We start from the raw sequence: 27,624 nt of genomic DNA on the forward strand, positions 1-27,624 counted from the left end.
CTTAGTACATGAACGTGTTTTCTTTTATTTTCCATTTTATTTTGAAAACCACCAAGTTTATGTTTGCACTCTTTGATCATATGGTGTGTCAAAAAAAATGTCCCAACGTGATTACAGTGATTTATGTGTATTTGACCATTATTAACAATCATGTAAACTCATAGGACTATTTTGTTCACAATAGCCTCCTATGATATTTTGATCATGTAAAAAGTTACATTCTGAACCAGGATCGGCTCCATAACAAGGGAAATAAATACTGGAATGGCAAAAGAAAAAAAAAACAACAATATAAAGTTACTGTTTTTGAAATGGAATGGAGACCGATCTTGGCCCAACGTTTTAGATATAAAAAAAAAAAAAAAAAAAAAAAAAAAATTAAAACATCTGTTTAACATCGGCATCCCGCGATGAAGTTATAGTCAATCATCAAAATACTTATCGAAAGTGACTTGCAAATGAATAGAAAACACACACGACGCCCAAAAATAACGACAAACAATTACAACAGTGGCCTTCCAGAACTTCTAATGAGACAGCAAAACAAGGAATGATGAAGCAAATCCGGAGAGGCTCTTTTTAGTGCCACGTGCACTTCTGTCACACAAAAACCGTTATTGTCAGTTAATTTCCCGTATTCAAGCACAGTTTCCCCGATGGCATCCTTAAAAAATATATACACATACACCCTCCAATTATTCATCTCGCTAGTAAAATAGTAGGATGATGCTTCTTTTTTCATCCTTTGGTTACTGGGACCATCTCAACTTTACTTTTTTTCTTTCCTTCAGTGTGCACAGTCGTCGTTTCCACACATTTTGTGTGTGCATCTTGTCCTAAACCTTCATAATCTACCCTTCTTTTTTTTTTTTTTAAATAAAGTGCCGATAAGCTGAAGCAAACAGGAAGCACTGAGCTGGTGGAGCAAGAGGATTTTCGTCACGCGAGGAACGACGGCTGTGAGCAGCCGCACACACACACACACACACACACACACACACACACACACACACACACACACACACACACACACACACACACACACACACACACACACACACACACACACACACACACACACACACACACACACACACACACACTCAAACACTCAAACACACACACACACGAATGAGGATACAATGATATTCTAACTTAGAGCTGGTTCTATTCACAGGTACCCACAGTGCTGAGATTAATCTGAATGAACACAAAGGAAAGCCTATGGTCAACCAGGGTGCGATTCAAACTGTGTGTGTGTATGTGTGTGTGTGTGTGTGTGTGTGTGTGTGTGTGTGTGTGTGTGTGTGTGTGTGTGTGTGTGTGTGTGTGTGTGTGTGTGTGGCGTTTTGACACTTTACTGATGATGAGCCCTCAGTGACGGTTCCCAAACTTAATCCTCGATATCTAAAAGTCAACTCAAAATGGCCTGCTTCATTGTAATGACTGCGAAAAAAAAAAATTATGTAATAAAAATCTAACCAAAAAAATTCCCTTCTTTTGTTTCTAAAACTAAACCCATGGCAGCATGTGGGACGAAATTTACCCGCTCAGACTTTGCATACCTAACAATGTGCTAGCGCGGCCGTTTTCCCCGTGTGCAGCAGCAGCCGTACGGACACGCGGCCCAGCAGAGGGGGAAACGCCTGGACGATTTCTCAAACATAAACTTCATCGTATCTATTTCAGTTTCATCGAGAATAAAACGTAGAAAACACTGACTAAAAATAATGACTTTTTTTTTTTTTTTTTTTCTTCCTGTGTTTGTTTTTCTTTTTTCTTATAAAGTAGTCAGCTACTCAGGCATTAAGAACAATCAGTAATATGAAATTAAAAACTAGAAGGAAGGGCATGCGGAGGGCGTGGGTTGGTGGACGGCGCCGGCGTCGACGCGGCGGCCCGCGGCGGGTTCCTTCACTCGTGAGACGCCGTGACCTGCCACACGATGAGGTGGCTCCGCTCGGCCTTGGCGGGCGTCGACTGCTGGTTGGCCGCCGGCTCGGATAACTCGTCCAGGTCGCCGCCTTCATCACCTGCGGAGGAGGAAGACGAGACGAGCTGACAGGTGCGTCTACACCTCGACGAAGCTCTGACCTTCTTACGTCGCTGCAGAAAAAGCTTTTGAACGGAGGCCGAGAGTGACGAGCCCAGAACTCCGATCCGTTCCTTTTAATATACGAATGTGTCATCGATCCATCAACTATCACCTTCGCCGCTCCGAGTTTTGTATGTGCAATGTGGCGGGCGTACGCACCGATTCTGAAGTCGATGTAGCCCTCCCCTCCGCTCATCACCAGGTGCGTTTTCGGCTCGGACGCTGCGGTGTCGGAGGACTCAGACGGCGGGTCGTCAGAGCCGGAATCGGCGGTACCCGGGGGCGGCATCGCCTGACCTGCGTCAAGAAATCACATGATTCAAAATCAAGTTCCTAATGAAGAGTCAGAACAGACAAAAGAAAATAGATGCTCGGTCACAAACCAGAAGAGAGATTTCAGTGGTAAAGCTTTGAGTAAGTCGCAGCCTCCGACTGGAAAAAGTCCCGACTTGACTAAGACGTTAACGTCAGCAGAAGCCGATCGTCATAGATTAGTTTTTCATAAGTGGTGAAACAATGAAGGTATTCTTACAATGATACTGAGAAAAGAAATGCTTGAAGGTCCAGTGACTTTTTCGGAATGTTGACAGTAACAATAATGATCACTCGATATAAATGGTATTTTCTTTAATATAACTTTATGATTACGTGAAAAAATGTTTTGATCTAAAAGTACACAAACATGATGAGACAATAGTTGTCTGTGGTTCATTCCCACCAATTATGAACTAGATTAATCATTACAGCAGTAGAATTAAAAAAAAAAAGAAAAAAAAAAAAGGGATATTTCAGAAAACCATCAATCAAAGCCAATCGTGTCATTTGAGCTCAGAACTAAAACAAGGTTTATAGATATATACTAACGTTTGGCACACGCTTGTCTCCTACCTGGCACGGTCACGAAAAACTTGACAGCGTCTCGATGTCCATGGAAGCACAGCTGGGCGTGAGCCATGGAGCAGAATGGCACGAAGCTGCCGGTGACGGCGCCGTCTGAAGCCTCGTCCCCGTAGACCCGCACCGCACTGCCGGGCCGGTTTGGCACTACTCCTGTTGACTTGTTAGCTGAAGAGCACGGGACAAAAACAAACAAACACGATTACATTAAATAACTCAAACATTATTGGAAGTCATCACAGACTATCTTTCTTCAAACTCTATAGGTTCGTTTTGATAAACAATACTGTTAAAATGGTGATGGTGATCTGAACACCGACCTTTTGCTTGCCGCTTAAACCTCTAATACTAGTTTTCAATGAAATACATTATCTAAAATCCATACTATGTAATTGTATTGCTTGTAAAAGGACGGCTAGTCCGAGATCTTCGCCCACAGAAACACTTGAAAAAAGGGGTCATGGAGATGGAAACAACCGTCTCTGACGTTTTTTGTAGTTATGTTCCACTTCCAGTGCAAGCGCCTTCTGGGATTATCAGCCAATAGAAGAAAACAGGAACGATTGCAGTGAGCACATGGAGAAGGAAAGAAAATGTTTCAATATTTAACAACAGCTGCTCTCTGAGTCTGTCAAACAGCGTCTTGCGAAACAAGGCTGTGACTGAGGATCCTGTAACCATGGCAACTCGACCATCTTTTACCCGGCAAAGCATCGTCTGACACACGACACCAGCTGCTCTCGCTGGCCAGGTTTTAGGGGGCGAAACAACACACCGAGTGAGAAGAGGCAGGGGTGAACGACTGACGTATAAAAAAAAAGGGAAACTTGTGTCGTGTGATGTTCCCTCAAGCGGCTCCAAATATGAAAAGATAAACAGGAGTGGGTGAAGACTGCAGCGGGGAACATGAGATTAACAATCACGCTGTGTATTTTCACCCCGACGACGAGAACGCTTCGGTGTGTGTATGATGGGAGTAACGGGAGTAAAAGATGTGGTTGGTTTCACATCCCAGCCAGAGGGTACGTAATACCTTCAGACAGTGGGATGGAGATGATGACACCATTTCCTGTTCCCACCCAGAGTCGGTTGCAAGACACCACCAGAGCTGTGATTCTCACAAACGAGAAACCCAGTTTACCCGTACCTGAAAGACACACACACACACACCCACACACACACACACACAGGATTAAATCTGCACTTTTAGGGAATACTTATTTGAATAACAGAAAACTTGATGGAAGTGGCAGGCTGGTCAGTACGAATACCCAGCATCTTGCTGACGTAGGGCTCGATGTCCACGTCCTGGAGGTGCTGGTAGGTGTGTGCGTGAAACAAGCGTAAAGTCGAATCCAGTCGAATGGACACCCAGATGCCGTCTCCCACCCAGGCCAGCTGCCGGACCTGACTCTCCTTACGGGGATGAGCGTCAAATGACTTCTGCTCGGCAGCGACACGATGGAAGGAGGACAAAATTACACTCTGTGCCTTAATCAAGAATACAGATTGTATTGGGCGCTTGGCAGCTGTACCTCTATCCTCATGGCCTTGGGCTGGATGACATAGATCTTGTTCCTGTAGCCGCACCACACCTTGTCATGAACCACCGTCATACAGCGGATCGAGTGGTGCGGCCGGCCCAGATCCAACAGGTGGTAGTTGGTTAGATCCCACTGACCGTCTGAATGGAGGAAAACAAGAGCGTGTTTGAGGAAACAGCTCCGACAAAGTGAAACCATAAAGTAACTCAAACCCTTAACAATGTGTGACATTTTTTTTGTACCGAGGTAAAAACTTACCGATGCCTCTGTGGAAAATTGCTAACGTCCCGTCAGCCAAAGCCACTAAGACTCTCCCTTTAACATGCCTGAAACAAGCAGCGAGACGCCTTTTACTACACCTTTAAAACACACTTTCAGAGGCTTGTCGCGTTTGAGTGAGTTATTTATCAAATGCAGTGCCGACGTTGTACTCACACTATGCCGAGGATGGATTCTTTCAACTTGATGGCATGAAGACACTTCCTCCACCGCGCCACAGAGGAGTGGACGTACAAACTTCAAAGTGAAGGAAGAGAGAAAAAAGCGAGACTGCTTACTATACAGGATTTTCAAATTTGAGTCAATATTTTTGAACTGAAACATGAAATAATATGACACATGGAAAATTACTTGATTTCAGGGATTTTGTCAGACGCATTCAAAAGTAATTCTTAAAAAGGGTATCAATAAATTCAAACTAAATAGAACTTTTTTTGCTATAAAAGTGCCATTCATCATGTTCGCTACGGTAGAAGCGCCCTCTATTGGCTGCTGTGTAACACACCATCCGTTCTGAGCTCCCAGCCACATGGTGGGGAGAGCGCTGCTCATCCGCAGGGCTTCACCTTCTGACGGGTCGGAGCTTTCTGGCAGAGAGGTGGCACAATCCTGCCCGGAGACTCTGAGGGCAGAAAAGTGATCAGTCTTTCAAATGCACCCTTAATAAAACGCTGGTAACAACTGAAAATGTTTTTATAGAAAATGTCAGGTTGCTCCTGTCATGCATTCTGGAGAACAAACTCATCTCATCTACTAAAACGAGTGACTGAGAAGTGTGTGCGCTCACCCCTGAGTCTCGGCAGGAGAGGAGTCGGTGGGTTCCACACCCAGCGGGTCGGTGAAAACATGCTCCGTGTAGATGCCCGGTTGGTTCTGGTCCGCGCCCTGGTCCTCCATTCCTTCCTCGCCAACGCCAGCGTTCGCCTCGGTGGCTTCCGTTGCCTCTTCCGCTGTAGGAACCCCGTCTTCTGTTGGACTGGTCTCTCTGGACAGCTCCACTGCAGAAATGATGGATCACAGAGTTAATGGGCTTCCAGTGGAAGTGGCCGTCTCGGACGCTTGAGCTGACGTGAGGTTAAGAGCAGATTTCCACGGCAGCTAAGATGTGACAGTTTAATAAAGACGATGTGTCAGTGTGGCTGTTGGGACTTTGATGAGATGAGTTAATAATGAGTTCTTTTCTAATTAGATGAGCTCAAGGTTAAAACGGGGAACTGAGCTCCAGATACTAGTTCAAGAACAGAAATGAAATTCTCATCCGGCTTGAACAAAATGACAATTTGACTTTTGTGAATTTTATTGTTTCATGTCCTTTCTATTTACAAACAAATATCATGTAAATAAAGAAATGAAGCCAGAGGTACAGGATGCTCCCATTTAGCTCATGTTTTCTCAATCATTGGGAAGCATTTTCAGCGACATCTTATTTTCTGAAAGGTGAAATAAACCATCTTTTATATTTGTCTTTTATGGCTTAAGGAAAAAACAAAGGAAACAATTTTCTGTTGTCTCAATACATACAGTATTTAGAGCAAACATTCATAAGACACGCGCCGCAAATAATACAGCAAAAATACTGCATGACCATAAAAATATTTATTTGTTTATTTAAATGCGATTCATAAGCAAGTCCATTTTACTGAGATCCTCCTGTTTGGTTACTCTTTCTTCACGTAGTGACTCACCTGACCCCGAGACGGCGCTGTACTCAGCCGGCTGGTCACCGACACAGGTGTTGGCGGTTTGCGGGATGGCCGTGGTGCCCTCTGCCGCCGTGACACCATCGCTGCCCGTTGAGCCCACGCTGGCAACACTTCCTGCCAGCGACACGCCATCACCTTGGCTGGATTCTGGGTCTGGGGGAACCTCTTCACCCGCTAGAAAATCAGAATCACACACCCCTGAAAACAACAACACAAATTGAGTGCAAGGTTAAATCACCCGATGACGAAGAGGAGAAGAAAACCTTTGCCGTATTAACCGAGGTAACGGAACCTACCGGGCACACTGGCAATGCACACAACATGCGTGTTGCAGGCATAGAAGCTGTCGAGCATGTCGGAGGGCTGACTGGCATCCAATATCGTAACCTTGGTGGAGGAGTGAGTGCTCGTGCACACCCACACCCTACTGGACATCTCATCCTGGATAATCAGCTCCTTCTCCACTCTCTCCTGATCCTTAAAACAACAACAAGCAGTCAGCCAATAATTTAAAATTAGATTTCATACAAACAGCCTGAACCCATGAATGCATTATTTTATTTCCAGGCTTTCTTTTGATCTCTTACCTTACTGTCCTGCTCCAGCTGATCCAGACTACTCTGAGAGCCCTTCGTCTGCTTGTTGAGCTCTGATGAGAGAAACGTCCTCCCACCAGACAGGTTGACTCCTGCAGCGCACCACAGCTGGAAAAACCGAGACACGGTGAGGTCATACATATTTATCTGTTTTCCAAAAGTAAAAAAAATTAAAAAACACATGTCATGATGGTAATATTCAAATGCTATCAAGCTTTTCTTTAATTCACCTTCATAGAAGCGTCTTTCTGTTCAAGAGGTCTTAAGTAAACTGGTACAGGCAGGTTCATTTTGTTTTCCACCTGTCCATTTGACACCTGTGGAGGAAAAAGTAGCTCACTGTGAATCAAAAAGAAGAAACACACTGCACATAAAGTCTACTCACCATGTTTGTCAGTATATATCACGGAAACTGTTTCCACTGCCTGTTTTAATCATTTTATACAAACCTGAGGAAGACTGGATTCATAGAACTGGGTCCATCATAACTAAATAAAATAATTTCATCGGTGTGAACATGTTTGGTCTCTATCTTGTAGACATTTACCCTGAATGATTCCATCAAATAATTCACTGGATAAAATTAAAGATAATAAATATTATCATAGTGTTATTTATCATAAATTCAATTCAATTCAACTTTATTTATATAGCACCAAATACAACACAGTCATTTCTAGGTGCTTTTAACAGAGAAAAGAGGGAAAACCCAACGAATCCAAATTTAAAAAAGGAATACTTTCATTTGAATTATTCATAATCAAAGGTCTTTTCTACCTTGGATCTGCTGGGCAGGCTCCAGCCATGTGACGTGACTCGTCCGTCGTCCTTCAGCATGTGGGCCTTGACCTGTCGGTACTGCGCTCTCTTCTGCTCTTTACGGGAGGGTGAACTGCACTGCTCTTTACTGCGTCGCACGCAGAAAGAGTTAGGTTTTTTTTTTTTCGGTACGCGTCTACTCGGATGAATTAAAACCAGCCGCTCGGCATCATTACTCACTCTTCAATCAGGAAGTCGAAGGTTTTCGACTTCTCTGTGGGGAACTGGGAGAAGGTGCTGCTCCTCTTCACCAGGCTGCCTGGGGAGTTGTACTTCACGTTGGACTGGGAGTCCACCTTCTTGATCGGAGGGGAACTGGAGGAGGAGCTAAACAGTCTGCTGAAGCTGCAGGTGCCCACGTTACAGAGAGCCAAGAAGGGAAACGGAGCCCACAGGAGTGCAGGGAAAAAGCAAGGAGGGGGGGAGTCACCAACCAACCAACCAACAAGACATTCGAGGACTAACACCCAACATTTACTGTACAGTGTCAAAGCATGCTGGGAGTTTCAGCAGAGTCCCCTATCACATCATGCTACTGAATAGTGAACGATTGTTGATAGTTTTGTTGCAAAAACTAAGTGTGAAATACATTTTAATGAACAGCACCACAGTCGGTCATATCTAAATAGTTATTATTTCTTTTCCCCATACAAGACAGAAGTGGAGGAAAAATGCTAGATCATTTTTAAGAGTATGCTTATAATAAAAGAAAACCTTGATTTGCAGCTAGAGCTTGCATTAGAGAGACACCGTGTGCATGTTGTTGTACATGTGGTCTCCCTTCATCCCTCTATGAGCAGACAGAGGAGGAAAACGTCACAAAAGGCACACAGCAGGCAGGAGACAGGAAAGCCCGGGGGCACAGGGAGAGTTACGTCTGAGCAGTTTGTGATGATAACAACAACCGGTGCACCGCACAGAGAGCAAAGACGGATATTATGGATAAAGGCACATCAAAGTCGGATACTTTTTTTTGGGGAGGGTTGGTAGGAGCATTTCTACGTCAGTGAAGGACAAGAGAAAGGTTTGGTGGGAGGAAGGTCTAACAAATCATCTTTACCTAATGCTGCCAATTCAACAGCACATCCCGGAAAAGATAAGAAGAAGAATGTATTTGAATGTTTGAAAGTAAACGTCAGGAGTCGGAAAAGAAAAACAACGTTGAGGCCTCGTCAAAGCCCTGACAAAAAAAAAAGTGCACGATCTGATAAACTTGAGAGGACTCACAACTGCCAGATGCTTGATTTCTTTTTCTCTGTGAGAGCTGGATTTTCCCTGGAGGCCCTAAAAAAAAAGACACGATTATGTTATGTTAAGTGTAGTTTACAAATCCACAAGTACAGACTTATACGATGAAGAAAAGTCACAGCTATTTCTTTAATGTGTCCTTTTATTTTGTACCCAGTCAAGCCCGAGGAAATAAATTGTGACTGTTGGGCTTTATTGAAGAATGCATTCACTTTTTTTACTTAAATTATTTGAAGTTCCCAAAAGTATTATTATTATTTTCCATTAAGAAAAGTATAAAACTGCAGTCCTGCTGCGCGCGTCTTCACCTGATCATCTCGGTCCACCGCACAGCCTCCTGCAGCTCCATCAGCCGCTCTTTGTACTGGTTCCTCTCCATCAGCACTCGGGCCATCTCCACCCGGGTGAAGCGTTTCCTCTGAGCGGTGGGAACGTCACTCTGCGGCAGCACACGATTGAACACAAACACATGACCTCGTGGAAACGCATTCGGCCGTGCGAAAAGGGGAAGAATCGGGAGGAAAGCTGTCGTGCGAGTGCTGAAAACTCACATCTTCCTCATCTTTAGTTTTCTGTTTCACCTCCTCCACCTCCAGTCGCACTCTGGAAGAAAGCAAAAATAATTACTTTTATCATCCACTATAATCATAGTTATCTACTTAATAATTAATCCGTCTTGATATTCTTTTATTGGGTAAAACAAGATGTAAAAGTATTATTTGGTTTCCAGTATTCCGACAGTAGAAAGAAGAAGCTTCACTTATTTCTATTCATTTTTACAAAACAAAAATAACAACAGACCTGCAGGCTAGTATTTTGAAGACGTGTAATAACGGCACAATCACGTAAATAAGCATTAGTTTACCTTTCCTATTTTCACTTCTAACAAATAATTAGGAGAATCGAAGAAAAGAAAGCACATGATGTTGCTTTTATTCTAGTGTTAAATCAGAATGAAATTGCCCTCTGTGGTAAACACACTTTTTGAGCTCCTCCTCCAGGTCTTTGTTCTTTTCTTCCAGCTTGGTTTTGGCCTGCAGCACAGCGTCCAGCTCGCCCTGCAGCATCTCCTTCTCACAGGTCAACTCATCCACATTCAATATCAAGTCCTTATTCACCACGTTCAAGGCGTTCCTGGAATGGCAGGCCACAGGAACATTCAAGTATACCGGCGTGGTTGTCAAGCTTAAGAAGCGAAATATGGGAAAAGTGAAAGCCCGAGTGTCGCAGCCGAGAAAGATAAAAGTCTAAGTTATGTTCTCACTTTGTCTCAAGCAGCTGCGAATTCTCCTGAATTAGATTTTCAACCTCCCGACCCATACCTGAGGAGAATTAAAGACACAGTCAGAGCTTCAATCCTTAAAAGAAAGATCTGTAAAAACGAACAAAAGCAGTGACTACTTTACCGCTACACATGAAGACATCAATTATTCACACGAGAATCATTCCAAGATTAAGTCTAACAAGGCACTACATAAACACGTTGATTATCCTCTAAAGACACATTCACTACTGTATTTTTAATGACAATATGAGGATCTACCACGACACACAAACTCACAGCACACGTCACATGACTGACAGGAAAAGAATGGATTGAGAGGGTGAGGTCTTACCAATCAAACTAAGGTCTGAGAAAACCATGCAATCCAAGTCAGGCAGAAAGAGTAAGGAAAAGAGAGAGAGAGAGATGCGGATATAGTTTCAGACAGTGAAATGAACAATATGATGAAGGAGCCACCGCTAAACGTGTAGCTGGTGGCTCCACGAGCAAAACGGAAGAGGAGCTGCCAAATCTCTAAAGCTTATTACGTTTGACAACTGCAGGGAAGGAACGGTACGGGGACAAAACAATACTGAAGCTGTAAAAAGAATAATTAGGCCAACAAAAGGAAGCACTGGACTCCATCATTCATGCACCAAATCTAGTCTTAACAGCTGAGAAGCACTGCTGAACCTACTGTATACAGAAAACATAATGAAGAAGCTGTGTGCGGTAACAGTGATGGATATGGCAGAAGGTGACTTATGAGGTCAAGGGGACACGACAGAGAAAAGGTTTAGCTAAGGAAAGGTTTGAGGTCATACACACCAGAGTACTCCACTGGAAATATGGATAAAAGCCAGAGAATGAGACACGGGAGAGAGAGAGGTGATGTTAACATGGGTCGATGGCTAACACTGCGTGTAACAGCTGGACCAAAGCAAGCGGTGTACCATCGGAGCAAAAGAAATTAAATAAATAAATAAAAAAGCAGAAACGGTTTCTAAACTAGGATTAACAGCGAGAGTGCAGTTGTCCAAAAAGACCAGAGGAGCTTTAGAGAGCAGCTTTGCAGTTTGTTTGGTTTTTTTTAAGTAAAAGCAGTAAACAGTGATAGTAGTTTATCAAATGGGACAGCATGTCATCTTAACACAAATTTGGGGATATTTTCACTTTGCTTGAAGACATAACTAGCTTTGTATTTAGTTTTACTACCATAGACGATCACATGTAACAATGAGTTAAAAGTTGTTTGAAATAATAATAATTCATAAAATTCAGAATATTTTAAGCAACTAATTTGTTTGAAGTAAACCAAAGCCTTTTGAACTGAAAGGTTAAACAATTAAACAGCGTCAGACTCTATTTTTTATATTTATAATATAACCACACAATATTCAGTATTCTTAACGTTACAAAACACAGAAAAATTAGCCTTCGGTGTAAAGTTTTCTATTGTAAAGTTTTAAATCAGTCAGTAAAAATGTAAAAACTTTTACAATATCAGACATGACAGACGCTGCATCTTTTTCAATCGGCTGTTTCGCTCACCCAGTAAATCTGCCCCTTCGTCGACGTCTCCAATGATCCCGGTGCCCGCAGACGACAGCTCCTCAAACAGAGAGTCGGTATTGCGGTCAAAAGCCATGTTCTCAATGCCTTTGGTAGGAGTACTGAAATGATAACAACAACAGGAAGTCATGTTTGGGCTGTTCATTACAATGGGGAATAAAAACTACAGCATCCAACAGGTTGTGGCTGTAGGACCTGCAGGCTTTGAATCCGATGACATCCATATCCAGCTCAGGGGTGGATTCAATAATGTCCTGCACATCTGAGCTGTCCTCCTTCTCAGGCAACCCTGCATGGGAGAACGCCGATTTACTCAGAAAAGGTGCAAGTTAAAATCTGTGAAAGCTGTTATTGTGTCTACTATTTTCAGAGTGAAGCAAACAACAAAAAAATGTATCTGGCAAGAACTGTGTGTATTCGACCCTGGGGTCCAGACTCCATGACTCGAGATCAGGGGTGTCAAACACTTCAGGCGCCACTTAACAGCCCAATTTCATCTTGAATGGGCCAGACCAGTAAAATAGTGCCATAATAACCTTAAAATTAAAATTTTTCTTTAGCCACAAAACAATTTCTACAAAACAAGACAACAATCTCAACATGAAGCCAATTGTAATGAAACCTTCTGGTGCTACTTCTGTTGCATCACGCATGTTTTTACAGACTCACCCTAACAGCACAGCTTTGAGGCTAGTTTGACAGCAGTGATACGCAAAACAAAGCAATATCTTAGTATACAAAAATCTCTTGTTTTCTTGGTGGTTTAACTAGATTAGAGCCTCTTGCAGGTCGAAAAATTTGGAATCTTTACTTTTAAGATCATGCTAAAAAGTTTCCCAGTTAAGACTAACTCATTTTAATGTAAAGTGCCATTGGTATCTGTACAGCTGACCCTACCTACTGATACAGATCTGGTCCCAGGTGCTGCCTGCACTTCGGTACTCTTACTGTTTCCATCTCCCTTCTCCCTATCCGAGGCCGTGGTGGACTTCGGCGTGGGCGATTTGGAGCCGTTGAAATCCGACAGCTCGTCCTGTTATAACAGCCAAAACTTTCGTTTAGAAACAGAGAATCAGAGAGAGAAAGTCCAGGGCCGAAATGAAAAAAAAAAAAAAGGACAATAATATATCAAACCACAAAAACACATTCAAGACGCCAGATTTAAAAGGAAACGGCAGCAAGACGACGGTTTCTGATCCAACAGGGGAATGAGAGGGACAGACAAAATATTTATAAACATAAACAGAACAAAGATGATTATAATTTCTAAATACTAAAGTTAGAATTCTAATTAATATTTGTGAACAGAAAAAAAAAAAAACGTGAAACAAATATTTTGTGGAATGGAGGTGTAAAAAGCGTACATTTAAATGAAGTCCTCTAAAAACACACAGCGTTTTGGGGGGAAGCCACCACACAAACACACAGTGAACACAGCACGGGTCGTCAGACGCCTCACACAACATCAACTGAACAGAAACATTCACAGTTGCGGGATTGGTCTTTCTTCCAATACTTGACGACACAAATCCACAGAAGACCCCCCAAAAAAAACTACTGACAACTACTGCAAATGAGGTCCAGTGAAAACACGACGACAACTGAAATGGAGCGATGAATGCTTGGCTATAGGGCAAAAGGTCCAGAGGTCCAAATGAATGAAGCTGAAATGCAGAGCCGAGTCAAGTGTGTAAGTCATGCATTTCAACTGAAATGACAAAACAAGTTAGAGGCCAGATGCAACCAAGCCGTTGGTAAGTTTTGACACGTCAATAATTCATTGAGATCCATAAGTGATTTGATTTAAATCATCCCAATGCGGGCCATGGTTGCATGTGGCACCGAGTGGCACAGGTGGTCTGTGAAGTGAGGGCCGCAAATGCACGAGGTGAGAGGCCATGTCTTTTTGAAAAGATGAAACAGCGTAGTGGCGGGAAACTACTGAAGCCTACACACACACACACACACACACACACGCACACACACACACACACACACACACACAAACAGACTGTGCTGTCCACAGTCATTGTGCAGGAGTGCCGCTGCCAGCAGGTCCACCAGCAGACACTCATCCAACTACCTTGCAGTCGTCTGCCAGTGAATTCCCCCAAGTAGAGTCCTGCGCGCTTTTACCCTCCCTGTCCTTAGGGGGGTCGACAAAGTCCAACTGCTTTGGGGAGGGGGGGGGGGGGGGGGGGGGGGTTGAGGGGGAGAGTAAGAATGAAGCTCACATGTGCTGAAGCAGTTCAACAGAGATGCAAACACCTTCAAGTGTGCATGTCTGTGACGTGAATGAAAAGCAAATAGAAAACATGGGAGCTTGTGTGGAGTGCCTGCAGTCTGGATCGCGCGATATTTTTCATGGTATTGCAGCCAAATACCCCCTGATTAAATCAGATTCATAGGAAAATAAGCGCCTATGAACCTATGTTTTATTCAAGGTTTCATTCAGTATTTGTTCTGATGTGCAAAATTATATAAAGTGTTGTTCAATAATCTGATGTTTACAGTTTTATTTGATGTTTTACAGTATAATTCATACATATTTCTGACTTAATTTGTTTTTTTAAATACAATGATAAATTGTAGTGAATTGCTCAAAAGACCTTCCAAACACTGAAACTGATCTTTGGAAAAGAAAACGTTCAACCCAAGGCCATTCATTAATTTTTGTACATAATATTAAATTTATGGATTTTTTTCTCCTAAATTTTATATGCCAGGTCTAAAATAATACACGAGCTGTGTTAAACAGACCATAAGCGATTCAATTAAATATGGATCGTATTAAAGTTGCGTTATGTGAGGCGATCTCATAGGAGGAAATCTCAGTCCATTTATGATCCGAGCAGAGTTTGTGTAAACAACACACCGGATCGCTGTTCGGTAACATCACGACATGACTCTGCTTTACTTTGGAAAAAAATTGCATGTAATGTCATGTGTGCCTGTCAGAAAAGCTGCAAAGCATTATGGGATTTATCCACTCAATGAATGTCATGATATTCTGAATGCGTATAAAATATCTCGGGCCGATCGGATCGTTTCATTCAGTGCCGTCTGATCTCTCAATAAGAGAGATTTGTTTTTAATTTTTTTATCTTTTCTTGTTTAAACAGAGACAGATTGTCGAGATTAAATATTTTGTGAGTTAATAGACCGGCCAATTTAAATGACCAAAGTCAAGAAATCTATTATAATATGCACTTTAGTAAAAGTATGAGAAGATTTTGAATTTTCTATGTGATAGGAAACTGAATATTTTCTGGTTTAAAATTCGTCACCAGGCCAAATAAGACACGATGCTATCATTTTTGGCTCTAATCGATTGTGCTTGTTTGGTTTTGAGCTTGGATTAATTTTTTTTGTGGTATCTTCAACTGATACAAAATGATTTATAAGACATAACTGAGCAAGTTTTAGAGGCGATGGAATGACTTTGCTTGTATGACTATTTGTGGATGGGTCATGGTTGGCTGGACACACGCACACTGTAACCTGTCGGAGCTTTTCACTCACTTAAAGCCTCCCGCCTCCCACAAATAAATATGACGCGTCCATTTAACTCTGTCTGCGTATCGAAGCCACCCGTGTTGAAAAAGGCCGCGGCTCAACAATAACCATCCTGTAGCTGTGATTACATAAGATTCAATCACATTCCAGCTCGCTTTTATTTCTCCCTCAGTGACTGGCTGCGAGCCATACAGCAGCATCACTCCCATCATGCACTGCGCTGCGGAGCTGATGTCCCAGTTTTAACAGAAACGCAACACTGTCACCCTCCAGGTCCTGACGGCCACTGATGCAACCAACCCCGCATACCAGAGAAATACCAATTAGGGTTTTGCATAATGAGAGAACGAAAACTGAAGGATCTGAATCATGATATATTTTTCTATGAGAAGACAGATTGAATTTGAAGCTTGTCAACATGAAGCACAGAAATGAATCACAAACTGACACAATGTGAACCTGCAACCCAAAGAAAACTGTTGCCTTTGTAGATATTCATGATGCACTTCATGATCTCCTTCGGATGCTGCACCAGAGGACGTTTGCATATTCATTAACGGCTAAAGAAGAGCCTGAAAACAGAGGTGTCCTTGTCAGACGCCTGCTAAAATACGCATGAACACATCTCAGCCTAATCAAAGGCTCTCTATTTTTAAATGCATCTGAAGCCAAAACTCTGTCTGTCTTCTAGTTCGGGCAGAACAGCTGGAAAAGGGGAATCAAGTCATCTTTATTTGTCTATAATGTATTTTGTACTCATACTTGCAACACAGCTAAAACAGTTTGAAACGTGTATTTCTTACTTTATTTAATGTTGACAAGGTTAAAACATTATTATAAATTATTTTAATTATTTAAGATCTTTTGACAGACGGCCAGATATGGACCTGGATGAAGAGAATCCAGAAGATTTAAAGGCCAAATATTTGAATCCGTCATTTTTGTTACCATTGAAACGTCATTAACGAGGTATTATTTGTATTTTTCTGTGCTGTGCTCCAAGTCCAGTGGTCATTAACAGGTCGCCAATGATAATCACACAAAAGTGACACACACACACCCACACACACACACACCTTGAGACTAGTGTTGGATCGTTGCTGTGACGAGTCATTGAACCTCCAGCCTTCTGTGCCCGGGGTCTCTGCCCGGGTCTGAGGATCTGGGATGAGCAGAGACGCCCCCCCTGATGACGGGAAAATCCCTAAAGAAAGAGGCCGCTCTCTCCTTGAGGAATCAGAAAAGAGCTTGTTAATCAGTGTTGTAAGATCATAAACAACTCAGAACTTTCACAGAGAGAAAAGTTTCTAATTAAGACTCGTCAATGTGTTTAAAGGATGAAAATACTCTGAATCAAAAGCCGTCTTACCTGACCCGGCCAACCGCGCTCGACTCTGAAGCCTCACTAATCTGCTGCAGTTTGATCCGCTCCACATGCTCCATGTAATTATGGATCATCTGTGTAAAAAAAAAAAAAAAAAAAAAAAAAAAAAGGCAGAGTCAAGCAACCTGAAGAAACTTGTTGCAAAACGTCAAATAAATAACGGCTGCAAGTGAAGAGCATTTTCTTCCTTTCCCTCTATGTTACCTCTGTGTGTCGCTGATGGAGGGAGTTGTATTCCTTCTTGAGCTCCAGCTCACGTTCTTCTAACCTGGCGACTAAAACAGACAACAATACTGTAAAAAACGGCACTGTAAATATAAGAAATAAGAACTCGGGGATGAAAATCAAGCCGGGACAACAAGACTGAATCATAGTGCAGTTAATTAAGAATGAATCGCTTAACTGGGACGTCTCACTGCACCTGAACATACCGTATATAAACTGCAGCAGTAATTCAGACATTAAGTGTGTACCTGTTTTCTTTCTCCACCAAACAGTTGACAGAGGGGGTAATCTCACTCAAATAGGTCTGGGCGTCGGGACGACTTACAAAGTGATAAAAACACCTAAACCCCCATTAGCCTATCAGGTTTAGCGTAAGCCACACACAGTGGGCTGCTGCGACAGGCGGACACACAAAGCCCGCATACTATCAATTTACAGCAGCTAAAGCTTCTGCATGTTGTGTGCTGATCTCCTCCCTATGTGAGGACTGCGACGCTGCCAGGGGATTTGAATCACCGATTTCTGGAAACACCTAAATCACCGCAGGCAGCTGAAGTCTGAAGTATTCCTTTTGTGTGAGTTTGGGATTAAAATGTCGTATTAGCAACTTTCAGATTTCGCCGTGTCGGGACTCTTAATGTGAGGCTAAACATTGTAGACTGATTGAATGCAGAATTATTGGACCATTTTAAATCCTGTAACAACCAACCAGTCTGTTCTACAACAAACAACATCTGAGAAAAGCAAAGGAAAGCAGTGTGATATCCTTGAAGAGTGTGGGAGCTGTGAGACAGCTCATTAAGGTCTATCCATCATGCCGTCATAAATCTGTTGGGATGCTTCATGTGTGTCTGTAAATAAATCTTCATCCTCAAGAGAGCTGACACGCAGGGAACTTTAAACAACACAATAAACAAATGGCAGCATGTCTGCAAATCGAACTTAAAAACCAGCCCCGTCAAAACTGCTACAAATACATGATAGTAACAAATATTATAAAATAGAGGTTGAAATCCTTTGAGAGGAATAGAAATAAAGCACAAAATGAATTTCCGCTATGCTGTTTCTGATCTCTGACCAAGCTGTGCTCTCATTACAGTGTCGGTGGTCTATGCCTCTAGACGTAATGAACGAATGATTTACTATTCGCGTGGTGGATTTTGCTGACGAGCCTCGCACAGTGTGACTTCCATGGTGCCCGACAATGAAACAAGCTGTTAATAAATGGGCACATAATCTCTGGAATTAATAAAAGACTGAGCTACTTGGTTCACTTGTTAGTGCAATTAAAAAAGGAAAAACGGTTTCCTCCCTCTCCTTATGTCGTGTGAATGAATGATTTATTTTAAATACGGGGCCAGTTACAGTGTGATACTACTCTTTTTCCCCACAGTGAAATAGTATGTTTGAGTCCGTCGCACTGCCTCCATTGCTTAATCCACCAATAAGATGGGCGGTAAAGCACTGCCGCATTAAGGGGATGGGAATAACATAAATCCTATAATCCCATTACTGTTAGTCCCACGGAGAAGGAGAAGGAGGGTGAAGATTGCGTATAGTTGTGTTTTTAAAGAGTCAAGACGGAGACATCAAAGTCACGAGAGATAAAATATGAAGAAAATAAAGAAAAAGAGGGAAACGAAAAGAAAAATTTAATAAATGTGAAGTAACTGGACGACGTTTACCGGTGACTGTATGTGCAACTTTCTACTCACTCTGGTCAGCGTAGTTCTTGATTTTGAGCTCCAGCTGCCGAGAATGTGACTCCTTCCTGTCCACATGGTTCTGCAGGTCCTTCTTCTCCTGTTCATGCGTGTCTTCAAACTCAATGAATTTCTGTACGAACACACAGAGGAAGACAAGAGCGGTAGGTCACACTCGCTGGATCATTTGCAGTTTGATGATGTTCGAAGTGCTGATTCAAAGACTTTGTATAACCAGGAAAAATAGGATCATTCCTCCAAGGGTGTGTTACTGTTCACACGAGCATGTTTTAAGTACCAACGCAATTACTTTCTAACCTGCTTCCCTCTTTGCAGTAACCCCGAACAGTCTCTCGGCCTCGATTTCTGACTTTGTCAATTAGAGGTAATCGTATTTATTATCAGTTGGATGCGTTTAAAATCTTCAGATATAAAAGGGGTGCTATACAAACAAAACTGGACTGAAAAACCTTCAGATCCTACTGCAATGAACTGTTTAAATGTTTAAAAGCACCGACGTGTCCTACAGTCAGAGCGCAACGTTCTACAACATGATGACAGATTTTCAAGGGTCTGAATCAGGATTGGACATTCCGGTTCCACCCATTCTTCTAGTCGCCCCGTTTCCTTATAGGCGGACCTTTGTGTGTGTGTGTGTGTGTGTGTGTGTGTGTGTGTGTGTGTGTGTGTGTGTGTGTGTGTGTGTGTGTGTGTGTGTGTGTGTGTGTGTGTGTGTGTGTGTGTCTCAACGTCCACATCCTGTCGAGATGAGTAAGCCAAGGCCTTAATGTGACTCCCCTCCTTCCTGTGGGTATACAACTCTTTACTCTATTAGTGTAAAGAGGACGTGTGGAACAACGTTGTGCTTTTGATTAGAATAAATAATGTTAAAACTCAACAATAGCAACACATTATCTGAAATACTCACAATCATTTTCCACATTATGTTTTAAGAGTTTACTATAGATGTATAGATGTCTTCTTTGTTTTTGGCGCTGCTGCCTTTAAATGTGGACACACCTTCTCCATGTCCTACGTCCTCTACATTCATAGATCTTCACCGAGGTCTTCCTCTTCTCTCCGCCTGCCCTTTTTTTTATTCTTTCTCGCTCCTCAGTGCATTTGGCTTCACCAAAGCCATTGGAAATAGAGAAAAGGTGTGTTGAACCAATTAAAATCTAGACCTTGATTAGGCATTGATGGCAACTGACAAAATCTTAGCATATTTTATAAAACAAAACTAAATGTTTGAATTTGGCAATACCGTTATAACAAGGTGGCATTTTCCATTGTCTGCTGGGACTGACTGGCGCACCATGTAACTCTAATCTAAGGTGTATAAAGCCATAAAGAAGATGAATGGTTGGATAATTAGAACTAATATTCTTATCATGAGTTGGAGACTTCGATTGCGTCAGATATGCCACGGTGGGCATTCGTTTGTAGAGAGCTACAATCATTTGTTATAAAGAGCTGCCAATTCACTGTATGTGTATTTAAAAAAACAAACAAACACGCTTATCACATTGTTGGCATCAAAACCAATGAGAATCCAAAGCTGCAAATTAGTTTTAATGATCACACAGTTGGCGGGATGCCAAACATTTGATGAAAATTAATGATTTCCACATCGGGATCAATGTTATTTGTAATTAGACCTTTTTTTTTTTATTGTATGTCTGTTTTCAAATTACATAGGTCCAGGGTTCAATGAGACTGCAATGACTTCGATAGCAATGTGATGATGCAGTTGGGTTTATTTCCATCGATGAGGGTGACATGCTGTAAACTCTAGAAGTGAATCACCAAAAACTGTGGAAAGTTTTATGTCAGCAGGAAGCATAAATGTGGCACTTCAGTAAAGAGGAAGAACCAGTTTGTTGACACTTAAAACCAAGGAAAATTTAGATAAACAAAAGCATAGCCACACTCAGTCCACCTCAGACCTGGAGCTTTTCCACTGACAATCCTAATTTGTGTGTCCGACTCTACTTGAAATACGGTTGGTATACATCAATAAAGGCTATAGAAGCAACGTCACTGTGCATGAATATGAGCAGTTGTGTATGCCGTCACCCTGCTTCAGCATCATGAAGTGTCCGTCTTCCAATGTCCCTGCTGCGTCTGCTGTGCCCTGAGCCAGAGCAGCGAGCTGGTACAGACGGTCCGAGTCACATCAGTCCTTCATCCACACAATAAGCTCAGGGAACAATCGCCACATGTCTCTGGACTTATTCCAGCCAAGATATAGAAGCCATGTTTAACTACACATAGATGAGACATAGAGGATAAGTCAGATTGAGTTAATAAAATATTTAAAAAAAAATAAATATATATATATATATATATATATATATATATATATATAACTTATGTGCTATAATCGACTGGGGTAATTGGTTTGGTTAAGATGAGGGCAAACATGACTTTGACAAATTATAAGTACAAATTGCTTTGGAACTTTGCTGATCTCCCCAAACTCTCAAAGTACACCTATAAAGCAAGAGGGAAACTTTAGATGAGTGTTTTGCTTGAAACACCTCAGTTCAGGGCGATCAGCTAAATGAAAATGTGAATATGTGTGTGTGACTGTCTCTCTGTGTGTTTGCCTTGTGATGGACCGGTGACCTGTCCATGTCTTTCAGCTATTACTTCACATAGAAGCTATAGAAGACGTATGGATGGTTCTCAGTGTATTATTTTGCTAATGATTGATGCAAAAAAAAAAGGATTTTGGTTTGTAGAAGTTGGATAACATTCTGCAGGTCATGAAGAAGACAACCCCTTGATATGTGCTTTCCCTTTAATATCACAGCCTTGATTACAGGGCTGAATGGGAGAGATTACCTCCCATTGAAAGTGCACCTCACCTACTGGGTAAGTAAGGTTAGTTCGCAACAAGCTGCGATGGGATGTTTCAGTGTTTGTTTTTTCATATTTAATCCACACTAAAGTCCAAAAACGCTGAGTCACTTCACCTGCTGTTTATCCAGACGTGTTCTCACGGGGCTCAGGCTTCACTCTGTGATGCAACACACTATCAAAACGGGTGTGTTTATTACATAGTTACTGAGGTGTTGCTTTTCCTTTTGCTTTTCTGGTTTGTGTTGCGAGTGAGCTCATATTTTTTGAGGCCATGCTCAGCCATGACACTGCCTTGTTTACATCCTCGATCATGACCAGGCCACGTGTGTTGGGTTAATTCTGGGACGCTGCTGGGAGCAAGAAAAAGCGCCTGGATGCTGAGGACGCTGGTCGTCTCTCGCCGTGTCTTTTATCCGTCAAACCCACCTCCTCCGCGTGCTTCCTCAGCGCCTTCTCGCGCTCGTACTGGGTGATGAGCTGCTCGTTGTCCTCCTTCAGCAGCTCCAGCTCCACCTCGTGCTCCTGGTTCTCCGCGAACACCGAGTCCAGGTTCTCCAGCACGGCCACGACCAGCGGCATCAGCTCCTTCACCACGTCCTCGTCGTACTTCCCGATGAGCCGCTCGAACTCGCGGTAGATGGAGCTGGCCAGGCCCGACACCCGCTCCGACATCATCGCTGATGTCCCCGGGTCGTCCTGGTACACAACTCCGTCTTCCAGCTCCATTTTTTTTTTTAACTCCTCTCCCTTTCAGCAAACAAGGGTCGGGTGTGGGTCTGTCCGCGTTACCCCGCCACTATGGACGCCGTTTATCTGTTATTTGGTAGCTCGTCTTTAAACAAACGGACACATTGAGGACAGCGCGATGCGAGACGGGCGACGTGGATCTCTTCCTATTTTTCCCCTCACTTGTCCCATGGTGCGTTCAAATGCTCCCCCAGAGCTCGTCCTGACTACCGCCAGCCCCACACTGCAAACAATGAATCCAGAAACACAGTCTAAGCAAGAATTTTAACCCTCCAAGAAGAATATTTAATTTTTTTATTACCTTTTCACCATATTAAACGGAAATACGTAAGCTGAAAACACAAAACAGTTAAAACATTATAAAAAAGCGAATTTCACAATTTTATTTTTTTAATTTCAGTCCGTATCAGCATGTATACACTAAAAGATAATGATGTACAGACGATGAAAATATCAATAAAGAGAAGTATTACATTAACTTAAATTGGGCGTTTTTCACGTTTCTCGAATACTTGCTGTAATATGCGAAATTTCCGAGGATCAGTGAAGCCACCATCCAACAGCTGAGTTGTTGTCCAGATCACGTGATGACGTCACATCATGCTACTCACGTCACATTGTCTGTGTTGCGCTTCTTTTCCAGCTCAATGAAATAGAATAATGAATCAATTAATCCATAGATAATCAAAATGTTCACCCTCAACTCTCACTTTAGTTTCAATTTCAATTTCATTCCAAAGGCACTTTATTATTGGAAACATAAAATTGCTGAAAACAGTATCACCAAAAAAATAAATTACAAAAATATAAATCCAAAGGCACATTTATAAAAGAAAAACTCAGATATTATGTCAGATTATGAGGCAAAAACATAGTTTTTGCTACAATTCTCCAACCTCAAACAATAACAAAACGGGTAACAATTAAGAGATATTTACTCCTAATATGTGGATTGTTTGCTGACATGTTTGTCAGCTACAGCCACACACAGCAGCAACATGAGAACAGGCAAATACGTTTAAAGTATGAAAGAAAAATAACCATAATAATCCTTCTACATCAACCTCATCATTCAGGAAAAAAATACACATTTTCATTTATGTATTTTTTTTTCCAAATACAATGGCCCATCCAAATGCATATTAAGAATTATTTACATAAAATACATGAAATGAAAAGAACATTGAAAATTTCTATTCGAGTCAGCCATCTGTCATTCAGACATTACTAGTGCTCTGCCTCAGTGTCTCAATCCGTTTGGCTGTTCAGGTAGTCTTCTCCCAAATTAATCATCTGCTTCAGTGCAAATAGTATTAGAGCATTCATGCTCTCGTTTGGGGCCATTTGTGTATGATAGTTTTGCACGACAAAGATGCAGTTTGGTGAAATGCCGAGGAGTTCACTGGCTTTGGTGACCTGTGTTCAAACATCATCAATATTATTGCTCAAATTAAATGTGCTGTGGTCACCAAGAGAAGAGAAGAGATAAAAAAAAACACACACAGATAAACTGACCTGCTCCTTCAGGTATCGGCTCTGATGGGCATGGTTTATATTCTTTTCCACCTTAGGACAGCATTCATCGATTTTGGTGAGAATAATCAATTGGGGAATTCCTGTTAAAAGAGAATAATCAGCTTTATGTTTGACTGTTTGTTACTGTGGTCATATCGCTGAATGAAACTCTGGAATTTACACTCTCACCGTCCTCACTCGCTGCTTGTCTGATGTTCCTCATCATACTTTGCATTGTTGCAGATATAAGAGATATTTTATCGGCGGGAATGACAAACGCCAGAACATGAACCTTGTCACTCAAAGTGGGCTCCGCATTGTAGAAATCATCGTCCTCTGAAATTTGATTTTCAGAATCGAACTGGAAAGAACTTTGAAATGTTAACCAACCGCAGACAACTTGATAGAACATTTAAACAAGATCATTAATATCAGATTAATGCGTTAGCTTTAGGATACATGAAAATTAAAGTGACAAAGGATGAAATACTAACTAGGTTCAGAGTGTGTACCTTGTAACCGCTACGCACATGTCCCTTCAGGACACATTTGATGTCCTCCATGACACTTTCAGCGTTGGTTAGTTCTTCCAGGCCTTTGATGTCATTGAAAACGAAGTTATATGAATCTTTATTGCTTTTCCGGATTTTGTAAGTTGTGTACTTTGAAGCAGAAAGTGAAGTCATTGTTATGATCATGAATCAGAATTCAAAATGTTTGAAATGTGATCAATTATGACGACATTCACCAGGACCGGAGTTCAGTCTGAGCCAATAATAACATCGACTGATGAAATACTGCACCTTCTCCATTTGTTGGAAGTTTCTGAACTTGACGAATTTTTATTTCCAGTACTTACCTACCTAATAAGAATCCAAACTCAAGATGAGTTTCAAACTACTCATGGATAAACATGGACTTGTACATGTCTTCAGTTGAAATCATCAATTGAAATAATTTACTTTTTGGGTGAAGCTGTTCCAGTCTGCTCCGTCTGTTGAAGCTCGGCTCGTGATCCTGCCTTGAAAAAGACTGTCGACCGAGTTGATGAAACTCGATTTCCCAGCACCAATTTGTCCATGAAGCAGAATTCGGAGATGTTTAACACTTCTGGAATGAGGTTTGTAAGACTTAACAGAATTAAGATTTAATTGGTAGTCCCTGTCAATCAAACAAAAAGAAGCTGTTAGTGCGACAAAAAAAACAACTTTCAGTGTCGGTAACACAAGAATAAAACTGTTACACACAGATACGATTCAACTTAACAAAAAGTCAAAACAAGAGCGTGGACACAATGGCATGGTACGAATTTAATGTTTACACATACTCACTCTGGCAACGTCCTCCACGGCTTACTGAACCATGCTAAAGGGAGAATCGTAAAGAGAGACAGGTTAAAATCATTACTTTGACAATTTAATTCTTCATTCATTCTGCTTAGAAAATATATTGACATTAAGGGAAAGTGAACCGGCCACACTTTTGTGATGCCATTCGGAAAAAAGTCACCTAAAAATTGCTGATTCAGCAAGACTGTGTCAGCTATAATGCAATCATGAAGATGAACCAGTGGAATTTGGGAATCTCTGGGTTAACTGGATGGGTTAACTGCAGAGGAAAAAAAAAACTTCCACAGGAGGATAAATAAAGTATCTTAAAGTAAAAGACTTGAAGTTAAACGTACGATCCTATTTTGGAGATCCTGTGTGTGGTCTCATTAGTCAAGGTTATACTTTATATTAAGTGTGCCGCTTTAAGAAGCTTTGTGTACATTAGTACTGTGGGTGTATTCGAGACCCAGTCCGTGTCTGGTTTAAGAAAGGATGTTAAAGGATTGAGTGTTAGAACTTGCCTCCACCCATAACTGGAACTTAAGACAATCTGGGGAGAAAGAATGTAGTCATTTTTCATTTTTGATTTCATTTCAGACATGCTCAAAATCAGTATCAGTCCAGAGTGCGCGCCAGATAAACAAAGATATTTCATCACACAAACAGTGAATAATTACAGCAGAACAATATAAACAGATGGCATATTTAAAAAGGAGCAGGAAGAAGTATAGCTTAAAGAATCCCACCCATTCACCATAAATAATACAGAATTTTCTTTATCTTCCACTTATTTAATATTCAATTCATATAAACATGTTCAAACTATTATATTAAGACACATTATGTTATTGTCCAAAAACAAATGTCAGTTAAACTCAAGGGCTACATCATGTTTGTACATGATTTGACTGGGTGTGTTTTCTTTTCTAGGAAGAGACATCAAAAGAAGTGAGCAAGACGTGAGTAGCGCAAGAAAACAGGAAGAGTACAACAGAGAGTTTAAATAAAGCCATTGGAAGTATACTCAAAATAGTTTCAGGTTCTGTTAAAAGCTCGGTTAAAGATAAAGAATCAAACAGGTTTTGATTTTCAAGCTTTGTACAGATTCTTTTAGAATCAATGAAGTTCTTCATGAAAAAAAAGGCTATAATGACTTAAAATTAAAGAATCAAATCAGTATTATAACAAAACATAAACTCAATTCAAAACGGTTTACACAAATATGACAGATAATTCCCAAATTGTCTTTTTTTCTCAAAAAAAAAAAAAGAAGAATTCAGTGTGTTAAATGCATTAAACACACACGTTGTTCTCTGTGGACTTTCTAAATGATTGGACAATATTCCAGTTCCAGAATTATTTCTGACCAGATTAAAGCAAATCAAACTATAATATAAACATGAAAATATAAAGAAAAGGCTAACCTTGAGAGTTTTTTTACTCCAGGATGTTCAAATGTCGACTCCACGACTTACATGCCAGTTGCTTTCACTTTCGTCTTTGAAGATCTTTGATGCCAATCATGGTGGCGTCAGAGAACTCTAACCAAAAGTAAAAGTGAAGAGTGGCACAACATGAAGGTGGAAAGTCCCGCTGAAAAAACCTGTTTATTTCATTATTTACTTTTCATAGTATGTCTTTATATTAACCATTCCATACTGCAATTAATAGTGCATTCATCTGTGCTTTACGCCAAAATGATCAACCACTCAGGAAACGTCAAAGGTCAGCATTTCCCAGCATGCTCCAGTTCTTGCAATTTAGAAAGACATATGGTAAACAGGTGAGAAGTGGAGGGTAGAAACAGAGTTTGGTACAAGCTTTTCACTTTGGTAGAAGTGCGGGTATGTAAAAGTGAAAAATGGAAGAAAGTAAAGGTTCTAAAAAGTACAAACAAAAAATGTTGAAAATAAATTTGAAGACACACCTGGGGAGGACAAGGGAAATTACAAATCAGCATTCCGATTTGGCATGCATGCACATACAGCCACTCCAAGAAACTTTGGGGTTCAGCGTCTCGCTCAAGAACACTTGGACCTGCCTGCCGACATGCCGAAGTGTCCCTGGGCAAGACGCTGAACCCCAAACTGCCTGGGTGACTGCAGTGTGAAAGTGGTGTTGGTCGGAGGGGCCGATGGAGCAGTTTGGCAGCCTCGCTTCCGTCAGTCTGCCCCAGGGCAGCTGTGGCTACATACGCACCTCACCACCATCGAGTATGGAGTGAATGAATAACGCAATGTAAAGCGTCTCAGTCTCCGGAAAAGCACGATATAAAACCTATACTTTATTATTCTTTAACATGTGGACAGGGTGAGCAGGGG

General features: G+C 41.6%; 2 protein-coding genes across 9 annotated transcripts; both read right to left on the reverse strand.

Moving 5' to 3' along the window:
• Positions 1-1,759: 1,759 nt before the first annotated feature.
• Positions 1,760-22,671, reverse strand: spag9a (sperm associated antigen 9a). Of its 8 annotated transcripts, none has more exons than XM_080487928.1 (31): positions 22,137-22,671; positions 18,858-18,978; positions 17,122-17,192; positions 16,903-16,991; positions 16,610-16,760; positions 14,101-14,187; positions 12,915-13,050; positions 12,213-12,306; positions 11,997-12,118; positions 10,798-10,812; positions 10,446-10,503; positions 10,163-10,315; positions 9,733-9,784; positions 9,490-9,620; positions 9,161-9,217; positions 8,114-8,278; positions 7,892-8,021; positions 7,345-7,431; positions 7,106-7,222; positions 6,815-6,995; positions 6,501-6,716; positions 5,603-5,813; positions 5,321-5,437; positions 4,972-5,052; positions 4,795-4,862; positions 4,528-4,676; positions 4,264-4,435; positions 4,026-4,139; positions 2,984-3,160; positions 2,255-2,392; positions 1,760-2,033 (listed from the first exon to the last, which is right to left on the reverse strand). In XM_080487928.1, the coding sequence occupies exons 1-31, from the start codon at positions 22,434-22,436 to the stop codon at positions 1,915-1,917; spliced, it is 3,879 nt and encodes a 1,292-aa protein (XP_080344054.1). In that variant the 5' UTR covers positions 22,437-22,671; the 3' UTR covers positions 1,760-1,914. The 8 variants fall into 8 exon arrangements, with proteins under 8 accessions (XP_080344054.1, XP_080344057.1, XP_080344053.1 ...); XM_080487931.1 differs by having other exon boundaries at positions 12,966-13,050; positions 14,101-14,190; positions 22,137-22,628; XM_080487927.1 differs by having other exon boundaries at positions 14,101-14,190; positions 22,137-22,628.
• Positions 22,672-22,724: 53 nt separating this feature from the next.
• Positions 22,725-26,805, reverse strand: LOC308125261 (interferon-induced protein 44-like). Its single transcript, XM_080488888.1, has 8 exons — positions 26,728-26,805; positions 25,825-25,853; positions 25,304-25,337; positions 24,935-25,133; positions 24,485-24,634; positions 24,162-24,333; positions 23,973-24,073; positions 22,725-23,873 (listed from the first exon to the last, which is right to left on the reverse strand). Exons 2-8 carry the CDS (start codon positions 25,832-25,834, stop codon positions 23,706-23,708), a joined length of 834 nt encoding a protein of 277 aa, XP_080345014.1. The 5' UTR covers positions 25,835-25,853; positions 26,728-26,805; the 3' UTR covers positions 22,725-23,705.
• Between the last annotated feature and the right edge of the window lie 819 nt (positions 26,806-27,624).

This window comes from Lipophrys pholis (genome assembly GCF_963383615.2).
Source record: "Lipophrys pholis genome assembly, chromosome: 19".
In the NCBI taxonomy this organism is placed as follows: Eukaryota; Metazoa; Chordata; class Actinopteri; order Blenniiformes; family Blenniidae; genus Lipophrys; species Lipophrys pholis.

Excerpts from the sequence above, each read along its gene's own strand:
- spag9a (XM_080487927.1), bottom strand. The coding sequence starts at position 22,436 with ATGGAGCTGGAAGACGGAGTTGTGTACCAGGACGACCCGGGGACATCA. Across the intron at positions 14,191-16,609 it reads GATCCAACACTAGTCTCAAG|CAGTTGGACTTTGTCGACCC; the intron begins GTGTGTGTGTGT and ends CCCTCCCCAAAG. Across the intron at positions 8,022-8,113 it reads TTCGACTTCCTGATTGAAGA|TAAAGAGCAGTGCAGTTCAC; the intron begins GTGAGTAATGAT and ends CGTGCGACGCAG.
- LOC308125261 (XM_080488888.1), bottom strand. Across the intron at positions 25,134-25,303 it reads CCGTGGAGGACGTTGCCAGA|GGACTACCAATTAAATCTTA; the intron begins GTGAGTATGTGT and ends TTTGATTGACAG. Across the intron at positions 23,874-23,972 it reads GCCGATACCTGAAGGAGCAG|GTCACCAAAGCCAGTGAACT; the intron begins GTCAGTTTATCT and ends GTTTGAACACAG.